At 37.0% G+C, this 21555-nt stretch overlaps 1 protein-coding gene across 3 annotated transcripts in view; it reads left to right on the top strand.

Moving 5' to 3' along the window:
- Positions 1 to 21555, top strand: part of RNGTT (RNA guanylyltransferase and 5'-phosphatase) — a 399154-nt gene that overhangs the window by 242742 nt on the left and 134857 nt on the right. For 2 of the 3 annotated variants that reach the window (XM_069065120.1, XM_069065121.1), the window contains one exon: positions 1247 to 1347. In XM_069065120.1, the coding sequence (XP_068921221.1) occupies positions 1247 to 1347 (101 nt within the window). Of the gene's footprint in view, positions 1 to 1246; positions 1348 to 4530; positions 4550 to 21555 lie in introns of those variants that run through there. The other variant, XM_069065122.1, reaches the window with a different exon arrangement.

Genomic DNA, 21555 nt, shown 5'->3' with positions numbered 1-21555 from the left:
AGAGAGAGAGAGAGAGAGAGAGAGAGAGAGAGAGAGAGATCTCAAGTAAGTCACTTATGCTCACTATTTCCTCATCTGTATTTATAAGTTGAATTAGATGGCCCCTGAGGTCCCTTCTAGCTCTAAATTCATGATGCCATGATACCAAAGTGTTTAAGTATAAAGACTATGATATTGTCTTCTCATACTGTAAGACCTGACCATTATGAAATAAAGCTTTCTTAGATTCTGCGTTCTAATTTTATGTCATGTTATTCTTCAGTTTTTGCTACATGCTATACTATTAATTTCCATGAACTACTCATTCCCATCCTTAAGGAGGGTGGCCTTGTCCCCAGATTTCATGTTTAAGTATTCAGCAATTCAGAGGACATTGAAAAGACAAGCCTTATTGAGGTAGAGAGTTCTTGGAGGAAAAAAGACAAAAAAGGTGAAACCTGACTCTATAGAGGACCTGGAATGCCATATTGAAGAGATTGTGCTGTATCCTATAGGCAGTAGTTTTTCCTTATACATTTTTGATCATGAAAATTACATTGCCAGAGTTCTTTTTTAGAAAAAAAAATTGACAATAGGGGTAGTAATTTGAGTAATTCAGGCAGGTAAAGATAACATCAGAACCTAGGATAATGGCACTGGAAGTGAACAGTCAGGAACAAATATGAGAGATAGATGAAAGAGAAGCAATAGCTCTTGGTGTCTGGATGAATTCATCAGGCAAGGCAAAGGGAAATTTAGAAGATCATTTCAAAGTTTTAAGTTTGGTTGAAGAGTGGTGTCATTAACAGGAGTAGAAGCAGATTAAGGGAGTCATTTTGGAGTCAGAGATATCCAACAGTAGTAGAGAGGTAAGTAAAGAACTTTACTAACAGATTATTGGACAGATATTTCTGCTTCCTTTCATTACTGCATTTTGCGATTTGATATTCTAGCTTCTTTAGACCACTGTGTGAATGGTTATATAAGAAAAATCAGTTTAATTCTTAACATGATCTCTGTCAAGTGGTAATGCCAATGTTTGGGACTGAGTTTGGGATAGAGAATTGTTAGAAGTAGTTTTGGTTACAGAGTATGTCCTGGATTCTTTGTTGATTGAGTAATATGATAAACTATTAAGGGAAGAAATTGTAGCAATGTTTTTCTAGGTATTTGAAAATAGTTGATGGGTACCTTTGAGTTCAGTTTTTTGATTACCTCAAACTATTTAATCAAATTATAACCATTAATTTTTAAAAATTTACTTTAGAAATACAAACCTGGTCGGTGTGATGATATTTTGAAATGGAAACCTCCCAGTCTGAATTCTGTAGATTTTCGCCTAAAAATAACAAGAATGGGAGGAGAAGGGTAAGTACATTCTCTTCTGTTTTCATATGTCTTTAATTAGCCTTTGTCAATGTACCAGTCATCATCTCTTTTAAAGTACTACCAACATAGTCTCTTTCACATTGTTTTATTTTGTTTTATTACAGATATCTTTATTAAGGAAAAAATAATACATATAGTATACATTAAAAAAATTATTCCATATATAACCCCATTTCAGGTTTTTTGTGGGGCATATTAGAGAAAAAAATGGGGCCTCTGTTTAGTTTTTACTGGCAAATTCCCTTCTTTCCCCACCCCCATCTCTACCCCTACACTGATACTTATTTTTTCCCTAAAAATGAACCTAATTTGTCAAATATCCTCCCAAGGATAAATATTTTATAGCCTATTTCTGTCTAGACAACCTTTATTTTTATAATAATTGTGTTATGATTTATTGACTGGTGTTTTAGGATGATTGTTCTCTAGATATAAATTTCTTTTGCCTTTTCAAAGGTTTATTCAGAAATTAAGGATTTAATAACTGAATTAAAACTTGTTAAATTGCATCACAATAATCTTATACCACACTTAAAGTTTTTAAACATCCTGTGTATAACTTAGTTAATTGACTTGCAGGGGACCTTAAAGTCATACTCTTTATATATAATATTCACCACTATTTGTTTTTTTGCCCTAATTTGCCATGGATTTAAAAAGAGACTACCCATTTCTCTTAGAGTATGAGATCCAGCCCTCCACCTTTCTTACCCTTTCAATTTTTCACTGGATTGTACCTATTATAATGCTTTCGTTTCTCTACTTTCTCATTCTGATCACCTTCTTATCCTTATATATTATCACTGAATTTTAATATTTTAAATCTATCCAAATCAACTATTTGCATTAAAAATGAAACCAGTGTCCTGGCTACTTAATCTGTTTTAGCTCTGAACATAGAATAGCACCAGAGTTTTTAATATTTGATATACAGATTTTAGAAATGGAATATGGAAGTTATGCACATGTAGGGGTGCATAATTTATAGCAGCAATATTGATGGCAGGTTTTGAAAATTTTGTATTTAACGTGAATTATGTCTTGGTAACAGATAAAACAAATAACATGTCTCAACACAAATTATTCATTTAACTTGAGCAGTTTTTTTTTTTTAGGTAAAAATGTTATACAGGTAAAGAATGTTATATATGATATAGTGGTTTTCATTAGATAAATAGTTTTTTGCTGTAAATATGAGCCTAGTGCCTAATAGCAATTTAAAATAGGTTGGAGATATCTATCCATAAGTCTAAAAAAAAAAGCTATGCTTTATAGTCACATAAAGGCCATATCATGTAACACAATTAACTGGGAATAGCTATATTAAAAACCAGAGAATTTGTTGATTTGTGTACTTAATTACATTTTCAAAGGCTTCTGCTAAGCAAAGAATAGAATAGGCTTCCAGGAAAGGTATAATATAAAAACTATCCTTTGAAAATGTAGGTAGGAATTTTTGAAAAGTGTATTGGTTTAGTCTTTCAGTAGGTAGTTTTTAGTCTCACTGAACTGCTGTGCTAAAATGGTTATCAATCGGATGCCTGTTAGATTGAAATCTAATACAAGTGGAAAATAATTTCTGTTGAATTAAATGCCTAGATTGCTACTGGCAATTCAGAAGCTGACATTTAGACTTTCTTTTTCTTTCCCTTAAACATGTAATTCCAGAAAAATCAAACACTTACAGCACAGTGATAATTTAGCTTAGTATGTAGTACCTTTGATATGTTTTTTGCAATTTATATCAATTTGAATTTATAGGAAGGTTGCACAGATAGTCTCAGAGAGTAAAGCTTAAACTTTTAAAACATAAAATCAGTTTGTGTTTTCTATTTAATGTATTTCTGATAGTTATCAGTCATTAGAAACTAAGGACATGTAGGTGTATGTCCTTAGGAAATTATAGATTTGATTAGACAAAGTAAACGAATATCATTAATATAATATTATATATAATATATAATGTAATTAATTTTAAATAGACCACCGATCAAACAACTCCTTGGGGAAAAAAAAAAACTTTAAAAATTGATACCATGACATCTAATTAGCTCTGTCAAACTTTTCCTACATGTTTCACTTTAAGTATTCATTTATTTAGTCAACAAGCATTTATTAAACAATGGCCATATGCCAGTCACTGACCTAAGTGCTTACAGTCTCAATCCTCAAGAAATTAAAAAAATCTAATGGGGAGTACCACATGCAGAGAACTATGCATAGCAAGGTGTGTGTAAAGACGTATGTGTACATGTACAGGAAGAAAGCCAGGGAAACTAAGAAATAGAGGTGAGGAAGAAGAGCATTCCAGGTTTGAGGAATATCCATTGAAAAGGCAGTGGAGAGGTGGGAGTGCTATGTGTGAGGAACATTAAGAATACCATGTCAGGGCAGCTAGGTGGTGTGGTGAATAGAACACCAGCCTTTGAGTCAGGAGGACCTGAGTTCAAATTTGGCCTTAGACACTTGACATACTTGCTTTGTGACCTTGGGCAAGTCACTTAAGCCCAATTGCCTTTCCTTCCCCCCTCCAAAAAAAAACCCCAAAACACCAGTGTCACTGAAATGTAGTGAACAGGATAGGGAGTAAAATGTGAGAAGACTGGAAAGGCAGGAAGAAGCCAGGTTGTGAAAGGCTTTAAAAGCCAAACAGTGGATTTTCCATTTGATCCTGGAGGAAATAGGGAGCCACTGGAGTTTATTGAGTGGTGTTCAGCCTCTTATAGAAGGTAGGAGGATGGCATGGTCATACTTCCAGGCTTTAGGAAGCTCTGGCAGCTGATGTAGGATAGGTTGGAATGGGAGAGTATTTGAGAGAGGAAGATCAACCAGTAAGGACGTGCATTAAAAGTTAACGTTTTTTTGTGTTTTATTTTGTTTTGTTTTGTTTTTGGCTTTCATCATAATTTTCAAGTGCATGATCAGTAAACCAATAAGATGTGCATAATATATGGCTGGAAGTATGAATTTGATACCTAAAATTCAAATTCAGTTTGTCAAGTGCCTGTTATGTTCGAGGCACAATGCAAGGCCTTTGAGATGTAAAGGCAGTAATGAGCTGCCCTGTCCTCAAGTACCTTATATGGAATAATAGGATTACATATTCAAACTAGAAGGGACCCCAAGAGGCCATCTAGTCCAATCCTTTTTTTTTTTTTATAGATGAGGAAGCTAAAACTCAGAGAGGTTATGTGATTTACCCCAAATCGCAGAGCTGGTAAGTGACTGAGGCAGGATTTGAGCCTTGGTACTCTATTTCAAATCCACTGCTATTTCCATTGTACCACAGTCTTCCCAATTGGGGTGCCTGGAACTTTCTCCATCCTTATCTCTGCCTCTTAGCTTCCCTGGCTTCTTTCAGGTCCCAGCTAAAACACCCCCTTCTGCAAAACGTCATTCCCAACCCTTCTTAATCATAGTGCCTTCCCTCTAATATTATCCCCTATTTTGTTTTTTTCTTGTTTGTTCATAGTAATTTTTGTCTCATCTCCCCCAGTTAAACTGAATTCTTTGAGAGTAGGAAGTGTTTTGCTTTTTTGGGGGGTGGGGGATGTATCTTTGCACAGTGCCTGGCACTTACTAAGTACCTAATAAATGCTTGTTGATATTTGCCTTTACTTGATACAACAGGTACCCAGACAAATTAAATACAAAACTATTAAGAGGTGGTAGAAAGCACAAACCTTTGATAGGGAGTTATGGGATGATCAGGAAGGCCTTGCTCAGAATGAGCCTTGAAGGGAGCTGGGGATTCCAAGATGTGTATATTAGAAGAAAAGCATTCTAGAAATGAGGAATAGCCTCGGCAAAAGAATGGACACAAGAAATGGTAAATCATGTATGAGGAACAAAAAAATTAACTAGATAGTCTGGAATATAGAATGCATATGAGTGCAGGGGCAGGACTGGGAAATAGTATAAAATCAGTATAGAAAGATAGGTTGGAGTTATACTGTGAAGTGTTTTAGATGCCAGATAGAGGAGTTTGTATTTTATTAAGGATAAATATGTCTCTATTGGAGCTTCTTGAGCAGCATCTGGCAATTTCATGGCTATATTTTTAAAATAATAATTTTGGGGGTTTTTTGGAGTACAGATTGGAAATAACAAGATAACTAGGAAGTTATTACAGTAGTCCTGAATTATTGTAGTTCACTTCTTGTCTCTATGAGTGAACAAGAGAATTGACATATTTAGGTAGAATTGATATGACATCATGTTATAGATAAGGGATTGGATATGGGAGACGCTGAGAATGAGAATCATGGTTGTAATAGTAGTGACCTTGACAAAGGGAAATTCAGAGTAGTGATGAGTTTAGTGGGAGGATTAATGAATTCTGTTTTGGATGTTGAGTTTGCAATGCCTGTTACACATCCAGGAGATTTAAAGTTGAACTTAAAAGTACCATTGATTTGAAAATGAGTACACCTACATATATATACATAACCATTTCTCTTTATTTTTAACCTTCTCAAATACTTCTTGTCCTGCAGTGCCTTGTTTGAGTCATATAGTAGAATTTAGACCTTAAAGGAAATTTGACTTTCATCTGGTCCAGAAACTCCTTATACTTATGAGGAAACTGAGGTTCAGAATGATTAAATGGCTTGCCCAAGTTAAGAAGATCCAGGATTTGGAGTCAAAATTTCTAACTTTAAATCTAGTGCTCTTTTCCACTATACTGTGTTGTTACACTTGAGGAAATCTTTATTGATCATATAAACCTGTATTGATTCCATGGCATTTGGTTTGCCTATAACTAATAAAAGCATTTGTTCACATGCTTTCTTATTATCCTTTTTTGTGTGTTTCTGTGTGGTCTTTCCTCAACTAGGTTGTAAACTCTAAAAGAGGGAGAGAGATTGTCTTATATAAGTTTTTAACTTGTAGATTTTCTATATATTTTTATATAAAGGTTTGAGTGAGGGTAAGGCATTAGTTTATGTTAATTCCCAAATAGCTGTAATAACTATATGCACAAATGTGTTCTGCCTCTGAAAAAGTTTTTGAGAGCTATAAAATTGTAATCTGGTATAGTATCCAACTATGACTTTTTAGTGTATCCTCACAAATAGTTATTGTAAAATAGATTGAATTAAATGGAATCTATAATGTAGTACTCCATTTTACTGTTGATTTGCATGAACAAGAAAATTATATATAAATTATGTGAAGAAAGTTTTATTATTTTGTTGACCATAGCATCATCATTTACTACTCTGACTTTGCTGTGATTTGCAGTGATTAATTCTGTTCATACTCTCCATTTGGAAATTAATCGTTTTTCTTTTGAAAAAAATTATAGAGATAAAAGACTCATATAAAAAATATCACTTAATAGAATTTTCTGAATCATTCAACTCTAAGCCAAAACTCTCTGTTTTGTTTTTTCCCTCCTGTCATGGGATTTCCTTATCTCTGCTTATGACTCATGGTGGCATTACTCTTTTATATACATGTTCTATGATAAAAAATTTAATATAAGTGTGTCTTTCTATTCATATTGTTATAATTTACAATCACATACATATATATGTATGTGATTACAATCACACACACAAATACAGATTTGTGATTATCTGTTATTCCTTTCATAAGCAGGAAGAAAGGCAAGCTGCAATTGAGCTCTTTGTTGTTCTTATTGTTTTGCCCTGCTTTCAAATGGCAGTTACCTTTCAAAACCTGTTAACTTTTCACCTTCTGTGTCAGGCAGTACACCACAGAATATACCTCCTACTTCACAAAATCACCCAGTCTCAGAAAAATACATTAAGAGCCAGAAGTGAAAAGAAAAAAAGTGCTAGGAATGATGTATGGTACCAGTATGTGTATATGATGTGTGTGAATTGCTAGATTAAAACAACTTTCTTTTATTTGTTAATTCACTACAGAAAAAGACCAAATTCAGTTCCTTCTTCTCTCTGTTGTCTTACAGACCAGAAATATATAATTCTAGTATATGCATTCATTTCTAACAGAATATTTATATGTTCTCTGAAGTTAAATGCAGTGAATTTTTTTGCTTAAATTGTATATGCTTGTACATTTCTCTCAATGCCAGTTATTTGTTGTGAAACTTGTAACCAAATTGACAGCCCTATAGATACAGTATAAAGAAAAGCAGTATAAAGTAGATTCAATTTAAATAACTCACTTTGAAAGGTCATAATTTCCACAAGATGTCACTGTCTCTCAAGAAACTTAAAATTTTTTTTTGTTTGTAATTTTAATATGCTGCAGATGTTCTCATCTGACCTTTTCAGGGACTGGTAAGCTTGTGTGAAGAAAAATAAAGTTTAAAAACCATGGTATTAACAGACCTTACCAAGTGAGCCTGTTATCTATTCATAGGGATTTTTGTTTTTATATAACCTTGGCAAAATATGTGCTGTTCTTATGGCTGATAGAAGAGGTAATGGATAATTTAAATGATTATTTGTTAACACTTTTACTGATACAGTCTAATACTTAGTATTAGAAAGTTATTATACTAAATGATGATTACTTTTCTTTCTGTGTTTGAGTACAGAAATAAATACCTAATTTCTTTCCAACCCCTAACAGTATCATATTTCTGGTTGCAACTATGGTAGTTAGTTGAAATTTTTATAGGGACTCCCAGTAAGCCACAACAGCAAATTTTTTATATGCTTTCTGACAGTTTTCTTTCCTTTTGCCAATGAATCCACACAGATTTATCAAGGACCTGATATGATGATGGCAAGAGCTGACATTTATGTTGTTCTTCAAGCTTTACAAAGGGCTTTATATTACTTTATCTCATTTGATCCTTATGTCAGCTTTGTGAGGTATATATTGTAGGTATTATATCCATTTTAAAGATAATGAAATAGAGTCTTAGAGAGGTTAAATGATTTAAGAGGTTATTAAGGTTACCCAGATAGTAACCATGATGTAACTCTTCTTGTAGAGAGAGAATTCTAATCTAGGTCTTTCCTGAATCCATGTCCTGGACTCTTTCCTACTGTACTGTTATATGCAAGACAATTTGAGATACTTTAGAGGGAGACAAAGTAGAAGTTGTAGTGCCTAATTTCAAGAAGAAACTTAAGATGTTTTTTTTTTAATAGGATTTTATCTGCTTATACAGAACTATACATTTTTAAATAAGATTTAAAGTGGCACCTTGGCAATTACAGAACAATAAAGAGTTGCCACAGTATTAGGATAGAAGGATGTGCTTGTAGGAATTGTGGGATTATTTAGAATCATAGAATTTAAAAATGTTTTGCCTCACCAAAAAAATTATAGGGTTTGTTTTTTTTTTTATGAGACTAGTTATCGCTAACATAGACTTAGAAGTACAGTAGCCACTTGAGAGTTCAATTTCAAAATTGATCAGTGTGGAACCTGCTGTTTTTCTAAAAGATCACTTTACCGCTGTTTAGGTTTCTGGTGGCTGTCTGCTAATGGAAGCTCACCACATTGGCGTCAGTGTAGATACTGTCTGACAATCTGAATCCTTTTATCCCTGCTATAACTCAGATTTACCAAACTCAAGTGATATATTAACCTGAGGCTCACCAGCACTAGTGACTGCACATGTGCATCATCACGTCCAAGAACAGAAATTTACTAAATAAAACTTTGAAATACAGCACTGGGTATTGTAGGAGATATATACATAAAGAGGATTAAGGGAGCTCCTTGATCAGCTTGATGAGTTTACAGGATTATGACCTTAAAGGTTAATGCTAAAAAAAATTTTAATATTGTAGCAACTAGTTCCATCACTTCCTGTAGTAGGGGGAGAAGAAATGGAAGCAGTGTCTGATTTTGTATTCTTGGGCTCAAAAATCACTGTAGAGGGCAATTGCAGCTATGAAATTAAAAGGCGATTGCTTCTTGGAACAAAAGTTGTGGTGATTCTGGACAGCATAAAGCAGAAGCATTACCATGCTGACAAAGATCTTTTTAGTCAAAGCTATGGTTTTTCCAGTAGCAATGTGTGGCTGTGAGAGTTGCAGTATAATGAAAGCCGAATGCTGCAGAATCAATGCTTTTGAATTGTGGTGCTGGAGATAACTTTGAGAGTACCTTGGACAGCAAGGAGATCAAATTAATACTTGAAGAAAATCCAGACTACTCATTGGAAGGACAAATACTGAAGCTGAAACTTAAATACTTTGGCCACATGATAAGAAGACTGGATTCATTGAAAAAGAGCCTGATTCTGGGAAAGATTGAAAGCAAAAGGAGAAAGTGATAGCAGAGAATGAGAGGGATAGATAATGTTGTGGATGCTATGAACATGAACTTGGACAGACTTTGGGAGATAGTGGAGGATAGAAAAGCCTTTCAGTGGTCATTCTGTGGTCCATGGGTCACAAAAAGTTGGACACCACTGAATGAATGGGCAACATCTTCCTATGAAGGATATGAGCACACTCCTTGACTCATCTCTGAAGACTGTTTTCACTGATGAGGTGGCTTCCAGTATGAATTGGTGAAATATGGACTCTTTTAAAAGAAATCACCACTTTGAACTGGTCTATAAGAAGGAGTCTTTTTGGTATTTCCACCCCTTTATTCTGGAGAGATTCTGAGAGCAAGCATGTATGTGGGAGATAATCTAGGAGTTCTTTAGTCATTATCTTGGTTAAAAAAAACAAAACAAAACAGATCTTACAAGTATTTGCCCATGTGGCACAAGAGAATTCCAGAGAAATGTTAAGTTTCTGGACAGTTTTGAGTTCCTCACCTCTGTTGTCAGGGTAAGTCTCTTAAATGAATGATGGTTGTTGAAAGGAGAACCACATAGCTAAGTGGTTAGAATTCTGAAGTGTTGATTCTCTTGTAATCTCACTAATGGGCAAAAAGCATAGTATTAACATGGAAGGGTGGTTATGGGCAAGTTACGAATTTACTGAGAAATACAGAACTGCAGATTTTTTTCTTATCAGTAATTTGTTGATACCTACATTCAAGTCACCCTACTGTGTATAGTAGGGAGTAAATATGAGAGAATTCCTAAAGTTAAGGTATTTTACTTGAACCAGACTTTGATAAAAAATTGTGTTGTGTTCAAAGGGCTCTCTCCCTTTACTCCATTTCAAGACTGACAAATGGCTTAAGGAAACTGTTGTGATACTGGCACCAATTCCATTTTTCCACTATTGAGTCATTGTACTATAACTTGATCAACTGGTTATTTAATATTTCAAAGAGCTCTAAAAATAAGCATATTATGCTAGAATATAACATTGTAGCTGGAAATTGGATTTCTTGGGCAGTGTTTGCCTTGCCAGTATAATTGGCTTTTGGAGATGGATTTCTACAGGCAGAGGAAGTTTTCAGAGCCTAGCTGTGGTGGTTTCTGGGAAATGTAGTTCTCAATAAATAACATGATTTTTTTCCTCCTTGGGGAGAAATTTAGACTGTCAAGGACCATGAAGCAGGTGCATCTGAAGGAGCAGGATAGAGTTGTGTGTGTAGCGCCAATGCAATATTCACAGAACCAACAGTCACTATAAATATGCCTACATAGTGCTCAGTCGCAAAATATAGCAGACTCCATATATAAGATAGAAGCAAAACATTTATTCAGATACCAGAAAACTGAATTGCAAACCAGTAAGCTGATTCCATCATAGTAGCAAGGAAGTTGATAAACCATAAAAGCACAGAGAGCCACAGCATCCTTTAGCTTTCCCATAAATCAACATTTACTCACAAACCTAATTATCTCCCTCTAGTCTAGCTATTCTCAGTCCCAGCTTCCTGTGGACTCTGCTCCACCCTTCAGCAAACTCCTCCCACCACAGGCTCCATATAATTACATTCAGCCATTTAAGGGGTAGGGCATATCTTCAAAGCAGGGAATGTCTTCAAATTCCCTTAGACTTATTAATGGTCAGGGAAGATCTTCAAATTCCCATTACCATTACATTCAGCCTTAAGATCTTTCATGTCCCTTACATAGCAAAAATATATTAACAATACATTTCATTACATAGATTAATAGAGAGTTTAGGGGTAACTGGTGTCAAAAGAACTTTGCAACAGTATAACAGGGATATTAGAAAATAAGCACATAAAATAATATTTTAGGGTGGGGTCTTGGGCACAAACACCCACATATTTCCCCCCCTCAAATGTGTGGGGCTCAGAATCTTGGGGTAAGGCATGAAGATCTCTTCTTCATAGCTACTTCCAGGTGAAATTGGACATAGAGCTGCCCTGTCCTAAGAGGTCCCATTAGAGAGGTCAGTTCATTAGCTGCCATCCGGACCTTCATCAGCACCAGGTCCAGGGGTGGCACATCACAGTCATAGAAAGGGGGTGGCATCTGGCTTAAGCAATCAGGCATCTGCAGGTGGAAGGTACTGCCTGCATGAAACAAATTTCACAAACAAGTCTAACAGACATAAAGCTGAAAAGAAACAAATTTAGGGTGAGTCATGCTTATAGAGTCCATGAACTCACTATCATAGCCTCATTATGGTAGAATATATTAATGGTACAATTTGATAATCATCTTCTCCTGAATAAACAACAGCCACAATTTCCAATGTGCTATAATGTCCGCAACCTTTGGAACATCATCTGGCTTCCACTTTACCCATGCTTTCTTTAGTTCCCAATTTTGTTCTATCAGTAAAACCAATCTCTTCAGTTCCCCTGATAGTTATTTCAGAAGGAGAGTCAGTTTTCATAAGGGGTATTGTTTTACAAGGAATAATAATCATTTTAACTATTCTATCATTTTTACAAAACTGTATGGGTTCTTCACCCAAATTTTTCAATGTCACAATAATTTCTCCTGGATAAGTAGATTCTATTACTCCAGCCAGTGCATGTATTCCTCAAGCTGCTAAACCTGATTTAGGTAACATCCATCCAAAAATATTTTTAGGGATTCTCATACATATTCCAGTAGAGATGTTTATTATTTCTTTTATCTCCAAATATAAGTCTTCTAAACAATGTAAATCATATCCTGCCGAACCAGGTGTTCCTGGATATGGTGCTAGGACATCTTGCCTCACAGTCCAGTACTCAATATTTGGGATCATATGTGTCTACTGTTTTCTCATTTGCAGATCTGGGGTCATCATTCTGGCTAGAGGCATACTTTCTTCTTTCAACAATCCATTCATTGTTTCAATTAACCCAGATGCTTGTGGATAATATGGAATAGGATATATCCATTCTGTATTGTTTAATATACAATAACTCTTCATTTCATTGCCTTTGAAATGTGACCCATTGTCACTCTGAATCTACATTGGGTTTCCATAATATAGACTTATGAGATCTAGAATTTTATAGGTGTTTTTCTGGGTCACATTCTTATAAGGACAAATCAGTAGTACACCTGAATAGGTGTCAGCACAAGTACATATAAATTTGCATCCTTTATCTTGGGGTAGGGGACCAATATAATCTATTTGTCAAATTTGAGCTGGAATTTTTCCCCTTGATATCTCCTCAGTTACTACCTGGGGAACAGTTTGCTCCTTTCCCAATTGACATATATGACAATCTTTTGCTATCTGTTTTAACAATGAATGAGAAATACCAATACCTCAATCTTGTGCCCACTGGTATGTGACCTTGACCTCTAAAGGGCCAGCCATTTGACAGACCCATTTTGCTAGTACCAGGTCATTAGTTGGAATCAAAGTAGGGACAGCATGTTGAGTAATCTTTGCTAGTTCATCAGCATGTGCATTGTCCTCACATTCTGGTATGGTGAGGGCCACATGATTATCTACATGAAAAACTGACAAAGTGGTATCCAAAGACATTTCCCATATATCTTCCCATAATTCTTTGCCCCAGATTTGTTTGTCATGAATTTCACAATTTTGATTTTTCCACATGAGCATTCATGTAGCTAACCCATTAGCTACCACCCGTGAATCAGTAAATATGTGACACTGTCCCCCTTGTTCTGTTTTGATGGCTTGATGTACTGTCATAATTTAGGCATATTGACTATTTCTACCCATCCCAGTACTTTTCAAAGTCTGCCTAGTACATGGGTCATAGGCTACTGCTTTCCAATGTCTTTTATGGCCCAAATATTTTGCTGTCCCATCCGTAAACCATGTGCATTTCTTGTCTTCTTCAGCTAATCTATCATATCTGTCATTCTGTTTTAACAAGGACTGTACCAATTGTTCCTTTGGTTCAGGGTGTATATCATTTCCCTCAGTATTGATGTTTGCTATAGATTCATGTAGAGCAGAAACTCCACTTTTGCCTGGTTTAGCTCTATTTTGAATATACCATTTCCATTTAATTATGCTGACCTCTTGTGCATGTCCAATTCTGTGAGAAGCTGGGGTACTCATTACCTAGGTCATAATTGGAATTCCAGACCTTAATATCACTTCATCGCCCAGAGTCAGTTGTTCAGTCTCTACCAAAGCTCAATATGCAACTAACAACTGCTTTTCAAAAGGTATATATTGAATTCCAGATGAAGGAAGTTTCTTGAACCAAAATCCTAAAGGTATATTTCAGCTTTGTTGTTTGTTCCATAAACTCCAGTTTACATAATCATCCTGTACAATCACTTGTAATTCCATGGGGCCATTTTGCATAGGTCAGAAATCTAGGGCCAATTGTATACCAGCCTTGGCTTCTTCAAAAGCTTTACTCTGCTCAAGTCCCCAATTGAATTCATATTTTTTCCAAGTAACTTTATATAAGGGTTTCAAAATCTGTCCCAGATGCAGAGTGTGATGTTACCATTATCCAAATAATCCTATAAACTTTTGGGCCTCTTTCTTATTGGTAGGGATAAGAAAATCCTGAATCTTTTGTGGGGCTTGTGGAAGAATCTCTTGCAGCCCTTTATTCCGTTGTATACCCTAAAATTTTACATTTTGAGCTGGTGTTTGAATCTTTGCAGTATTAATTTCCCACCCGTTGCTTTTGATATGCTCAATTAAAGGCATCAAACTCTTCCCCACTTCTTTTACATTTTTTCCCTTGTATCATAATATCATCATTGTAGTGGGTAAGCTGTACACCAGATAGCCTTAATTCATCCAAATGTTCAGCCACAATCCTTTGACAAATAATGGGGCTATGCAAGCAGCTCGTGGCAAGCAGCTGAAAGTATATTCTCTGCCCTGCCAAGTGAAAGCAAACTAGTACCATTGCTTAGAGTCTATTTGGAATGGTAAAGAAAGCATTAGCTAAATCGATAACTGTGTACCAAGTCCCATCATATTTCTGCATCCTTTCTATTAAGGTGACGGTATCTGGAACAGCTGCATACAAAGGAACAGTCACCTTATTCAGTTGTCTGTAATCCATTGTCATTCTCCACGCCCCATCTGATTTTCATACTGGCCAGATAGGATTATTCCATCATGTGGTTGTAGAGACTAAGACTCCCACTTCAACATATTTCTTTATGGTATTGGTAATTTCATCTCGCCCACCTGACCCATCAAGACACTAAGGATTCTCCCATCCTTTTGATGAATCTGCTTAATATATCAGTAATCTCTTGTTGAGTGAAATCCTCAGTTGTCTCCCTGAACTTTGTTTGGCCTCCCTGATTCTCCTGCTTTCTTCTTAGTGTGGGGTGAACTTCTGCCCTTGTAAAAGCTTCATCATTTAACATTTTATCTCTTGCTCCCCATGCACTCTCTTGGCAGTTGTCATCATAGCAACTAGGCTCAGTCTCTACGAACACTGTATGAATTTTCCTCCCATTACTTTTCTGCTTCTTTTTCTGAGCCAAATTCACGACAGCCCTCTCTTCTACCACCTGAGATCCTCCAGCTTGCTCTTCTAAAGGAGAGCCTGAACTGCAACACAGCCAACTCTCTTTCCATTTGAGTTTTTTTCTTATAACAGCTTGTCTCTGCACTTATGCATAATGTGGTAACATGTTAGTAAAACCCATCCCCTCCTACACACTGACTCCAGCTCTCTCCCAGGTTTTATTGGTATTCTTTGCAAACACGTTTCTAAATCTCTAGGTTCTCTGTTCTGTAACCTCAGTTCCCAGTTTTCACAGAGCTGTGTACTTTTAGACCACTCTTGCTAAGGAGGAAAAAGATAAATCCTCCCCTCCTGGAATAGCCATTTCTTCTAAATCCCTTCTCCCTCCAGATAGGGATCCGATATTTTGTGATCCCATTCTTGTTGTCAAATGTAGTGTCAATGCAATATTCACAGCACAAACAGTCACTATAAGTATGCCTGCATAGTGCTCCATCGAAAAATATAACAGACTCTCCATATATAAGACAGAAGCAAAACATTTATTCAGATGCCAGAAAACTGAATCCCAAAACCAGTAAGCCAATTCCATTATAGTAGCAAAGAAGTTAATAAGCCATAATAGCACAGAGAGCCACAGCATCCTTTAGCCTTCCCACAAACCAATATTTACTCTCAAGTCTGTCTCCCTCTGATGCATCCTCTCCTCTCTCTAATCTAACTGTTCTCAGTCCAAGCTTCCTATGGGCTCTTCTCTACCCTTCAGAAAACTCTTCCCATCACAGGCTCCATGTGATTATATTCAGCTTACTGGGGGCAGGGTGTATCTTCAAAGCAGGGAAGGTCTTCAAATTCCCTTAAACTTATTAAGGGTCAGGGAAGATCTTAAAATTCTCATTACCATTACACTGTACTGGGAGTTTTGGGATTGATTGTTTTAGTGGCCAAGGGGCAGTGTGGACTGGCGGTGACAAATGCAGTGGTGGTAGAGATACTGTATATATTTTGAATGAGTGGGGTGATAGGCAACTGGAATGGCAAACTTGCAAAGGGTAGGGAATAAGCATTTATTACATACTTGCTAAGTGCCAAGTGCTTACACAAACATTCCTTCATTTGATCCTTACAACAACCCTTTTTTATACTTGAGAAAACTGGGGCAAAGAAAGGTTAATTGACTTAACCAGGATTACATAGCTATTAAATGTTAGAGGTTGGATTTGAACCCAGGTCTTCCTGCTTCCAGACCCAGTCTTCTATCCACTATTAAACTAGCTGCCTCCCTAAACTAGAGACTTGGGGAGCAGAAGGTTGAGATGTAGGAGTCTGTAGGATCTCCCTGAGCCCAAAGAGTGGCAGCCTCAGAGATTGCTTCCAGAACCCTTAATGTTGCAGCTGATTCTATTTTCAGAGGCCAGAATGGGACAAAGATTGCTGATTTCCAACCTGGTAGAATAGGAACCAGACTATGAAATATCCCCATTGCCTCTTCAACAGCCACTTAGACCCTTTGTCCTGCAGGGCAGGGCAAAAACGGATTCCTTTTTCTGTTACTTAGTTTTTAAACTTCTCTTTGAGTAGTTTGAATTTCTTTCATCAACTAGAGAAATCTTATTGATCTAATTGTTGATCTATGTGTTCATTTAATTTGTGAATAAGGGGATCCCTGCAGACAGGAACTATGTTTGGGTATTAGCATAGAGATACAGAAAGGACCAAGGTTTGAGCCCTTGTTCAGCAAAAGTGCTGATGCTTGTGCAAATTTAGAGGTAATCTTACTGTTTTAATGATTATTTTTGGATAAACTTCCCAAAAAGCAGAACTAAACTGGATACTAGGGGTTTTCCCCGCTTTCTTTGTTCTATGTAAAAAACAATCAGAATGGTGTTTTGTTTTTTCCCCCTCTCTTTGGGACAAGGATTGACACATGGCTTCCTTCCTTCCTTTCTCTTTCTTCCTACATATACATAGATAAAGTTTTCAAAAGGAGTTGGGAACAAGCATTTATTAAATACCTGTTATGTGACAAACACTGTGCTAAACATCTTACAAACATTCTCTCATTTGAGTTTTACAACTACATTTCTTAGGAAGGTGCTATTATATTTCCTATATTACATTTGAAGAAACATCCAGAGTAGCAGGATGGCAAATGACTTGCCTAGGGTCACACAACTGTTAAAGGCTGGATTTGAACTCTAGTCTTCCTGACTCCAGACCCAAGGCTTTATCTACTGTACTGTCTAGCTGCCTCATGGTGATTATTAGGGAGTAGTATTTGCTTGGTGATATGGCTATATCTTTACATCTTCTCTTTGTGACTCTTTGGCTCGTCCTGTCCAGTAATAGCCACATTCTGAAAGGTGGAGGCAGTGAGTATTTTGGGACTTCACCTTCTTATTCTTAGAGAGGCAGGGGACATCTGTGGTTGTCCTGATCTACATCTTGCCACTGGACCCAGTTGACTTCAGAAGATAAAGTGAGGCTAGTGAACTTGCACAGCCCTTCTTCACTTAAATCCAATTCACTTACAAGTCATGGCTTTATCTTCTTGCTGTCATAGTCCTCTTCAAGAATGAAGAACAAACAAGAACAACAGTTCTTAGAAAGGCAAAGAATGCTGCAATAATAAACCCAAGCTTGAGAGTTGAGGAATCTGTTCTTCTTTTAAAAGAAAAGGAGTTTCCTCAGCTGCTTGTAGTGAGATGATCTTGCACTTTTCTTCTAGGATTGAGCTCAGTAAGGGTCCCAGACTTTGTATTCTATTTCACTGAGCTTTTGGACAACATGGGAAACTGGTTTGCCCCTCTGTTTCTGTTCCAGGGGAAGTCCAAACAGTAAGGTGATGCTGTTTGGAAAGAGCACAGTGGATAGAGTGCCAGGCCTGGAGTCAGGAAGACCTGTTTGAGTTTGGCCTCAGACACTAGCTATGTGACCTGGGCAAATAATTTAACCCTGTTTGCCTCAATTTCCTCATCTGTAGAATGAATTGGAGAAGGAAATGGCAAACCACTTTGGTATTTTTGTCAAGTAACCACCAAATGGGGTCATGAAGAATCAGACCTAAGTGAAATGATTGACGAACAACAAAAAACATGTTTGGAACACTTTGGAAACTGGAATAGTTTGAAGAAGGAGAATTTCATTGATTGTTATTAGCTGTTGTAAGTATTTTCTGAATTATTATGTGTTCCTGAGCATCCTTTGCATTGTCAATCCATAAAACTAATGTAATGTTGGGCTACTGTAATGGAAATGCAAATTTAAAGAACTTCCCTGCCCCTAGGCTAAAGTGCACCTGGAGCCTGGGGTGGGAGGCTTGTTTTTCAGTAGATACTTTTTGATTGACTAGTGGGTTCAGAAAGTTGTTACATTCTCTGAGCCAGGAGAAGGCTATATAAACCCTTATTTGAGGCTTTGTTTTGGGGCTCACTTTGAGAATTGTTCTGTGATTTGATCAGATGAGACTCTGGGAAGCCGTTGTTGAGAGCCCCCCGGCTTTGAAAAACCCGGATGTTGATTTGGTATGGATGTAATGGTTGGACAGTTTGGAAACCTGTCTACTTGATCTGTTTCTCTGTCTTGATAATTCTGTCTGAGTACTCTCAAGTTCGGGGTACTGACCTTTTTCCCCTGAGCTAGGTAAATGATACATATTTGACTGATTAAAGTAAGCTTGTCAACCCATTTTGAGTTGCTTTCCTTTATCAAAGCGGATCCAAGAACCTGTGTTGGCAGCCACCCTGGGACGCTGGGGTGCTTGCTGCTACAACTACATTAAGAGAAGCTTATTGTCGAGGACTACACAGATGACAATCCTCCTGTACTTCTCCCTGGTCAGACCAAAAGAAGATATATTGAAGAAAGTTTTACACACACACACACACACATATGTGTGTGTATCTATATTTATATGCATTCACTAATGAATGATTATGTAAGAGCAAGTAGGAAAGACTTCAAGATTATTACTTAGGTGAATGGGCTTAAAGAACTAAAGAATTGAAGCACCTGAACTTCTCTGCAAAGGAGAAGACTTGGGAAGAAGTAGGAATGTAGATGCAATAGTTGTCTTCAGATGTTTGAAGGGCTATGCAGAAAGATGGGGTTCAGCAGTTTTTTAGCTCTTGTTGCTAAGGGGATTAATGGGAAAGGTCCATTTTGCTGTGACTGAAGGGGAACAGTATAGGATGGGTGTGCATCCCAGCAAGCCAGTGGTAAGCCTCACCTCAGCAAACACGAAAGAGATCCTGAGTCCCAGGGTGGTGGAGTAGGCAAGCGCCAACACCAGCACCTCCATGTGCCTTTGCACAGAAGGGAACTGACAGACACCAGCATGGAGAACCACCGCTTGTGTGGTGGACAGGTGTCTACCAGTGGCTGAGCCTACCTGTGCTCTAGTGCAGCCCTAGGGAGGGAGGTGACCTCCAATGGCCAGACCACTCCCAGCCCCATGCCTCAACCCACAAACTTCAGTGTAACCCAGGGGAAATGCAGTAAAACCCCACCTGGCATTGGCACACACCAGCCACCACCAGCTCCAGCTCAGCACCAGGTAAGCTACAGCCTCTATAGCCTCTAACTGCCAGAACCTGAGGTGCCAGCACACAAAGCCAATAACCAGGCCTCTATTCCCTAGCACAAGAAGTGTGGTTCAGTGTCCTTTGTGCCAAAGAAGCAGAAATCAGCTTTAAAAGCCAGAAAAAAGGCGACCACCACGAGCAAGGAACAACATAGAAAATCAAAGACCATAGATTCTTATTATAGGGATAGAGACACAAACTCAGAAGAGGACAGCATTGTCACTGTACCCACATCTGAAATCTCAAAAGAGGAATATGAACTAATCTCAAGCCCAAAAGGCTTTTTTTGGAAGAGCTCAAGAAGGCTTTAAAAGTCAATTTAGAGAAATAGAAGAAATATTGAACAATTCTTTTAAAAATACAATGGACAAAACTGGGAAAAAATATATTGAAGAAAACTACTTAAAAATAGACTTTGCCAAATGGAAAAGGAGGTACAAAAGCTAATTGAAGAAAATAACTCATTAAAAATTTGAAGTGGGGGCGGCCAGGTAGCACAGCAAGTAAGAGCACCGGCCCCAGTGTCAGGCTGACCTGGGGATCGAATCTAGGCTCAGATACTTAGCACCACACCCAGAAATAACTGGCCGTGTAACCTTGAACAAGTTACTTAACCCCAGTTGCTTTAAAAAAAAAATTAGAACTGGTCAAGTGGAGGCTAAGGAATGACGACTCTATGAGCAATTGAGAACCAGTCAGACAAAATCAAAAGAATGAAAAAAATAGAAGAAAATGTAGATGTTTGAAGAACAGTGATGTTCTTCTTGTTTTTTGAGGGCTGATCTAAGAGTTATTCCTGAACATTTTCTAGAAGCAAGTTCAGCCTTGATGGAAAGAAAAACTTCCTAACAAGTATAACCATCTGAAAGTGGAATGGGCCTCTTCTTGATAGAGTAGGTTCCTTTTCAGTGGAGGTCTTTGAGCAAAGACTTAGTACCAAATGTTTATAATCTAGCAGGGATTCTTGTTACCTGTATAAATTGGTCTACTTATCTTATAAGGACTATTACAACTCTTGAGATCTTGATTTTCACTAAAAATAGAACCAGGATACACAAGGACATTGCAGTTAAATGTAATTATAATAACAATAATAATGAAAACTGACAATTATATAGCCCTCTAAGGTTTGACATGCATATATTATCTCATTGGAATCTCACAAAGAACCCTATGAGGGAGATTCTGCCGCAGTATCCCTTTTTTATAGATAAGAAAGCTTAAGCTCAAAGAAACTATGATTTGTACATGGACAAAAGCTAGATCTACCTGATTGCTAGTCCATCCTATATTCTACATTTTGCTTCGTTTCCAGTTGGGTTCACATATGCTGCTCCAAAAAAGCAAATAGAGGAATTGATGGAGATATCTAAAAACAGCAAGAACTATCATTTCTTGAACTATCTTGTATTTCTCATGATGAACATTTACAGAAAGCCTACCAGGGAAATAATTACAGGTTATGCAGCAACATCTGTCACAGAAGATTAGGAAGTAATCAGATAATATGAAGACTTCCATAAAACCTTCCACATCAAATCCATTTGATGACTTCATTGCCAGTATGGGTAGAGAAAAGAATAATGACAAATATGTTGGGAAATATAGGTCAGTGATTAAAAAAAAAAGGTCAAAGGTTTTTTGGAAACCTTATTTTTTCTTTATTATTCTTATGTTTTATGAAAACTTTTTTCAAGAATAGAATTTAGAAGTTCCAGATTTTGCAAATGCAAGTAGTAAGCACACACATGTAAACACATCTGTGTATACACATATATGTATGTATAAAATTAATCATATTCCAAAATACAGGTAATCATTATCCTGATACATTGCACGCACGAGTGTGTGTGTGTGTGTGTGTGTGTGTGTGTGTGTGTGTGTGTGTGTG

This window comes from Petaurus breviceps, unplaced genomic scaffold, assembly GCF_028583685.1.
Source record: "Petaurus breviceps papuanus isolate PSGF00001 unplaced genomic scaffold, PetGlider_PUasm1.0 90667, whole genome shotgun sequence".
Classification (NCBI taxonomy): Eukaryota; Metazoa; Chordata; class Mammalia; order Diprotodontia; family Petauridae; genus Petaurus; species Petaurus breviceps.
The sequence above is the reverse complement of the archived record's forward strand: the minus strand, read 5'-3'. Positions and strand labels throughout refer to the sequence as shown.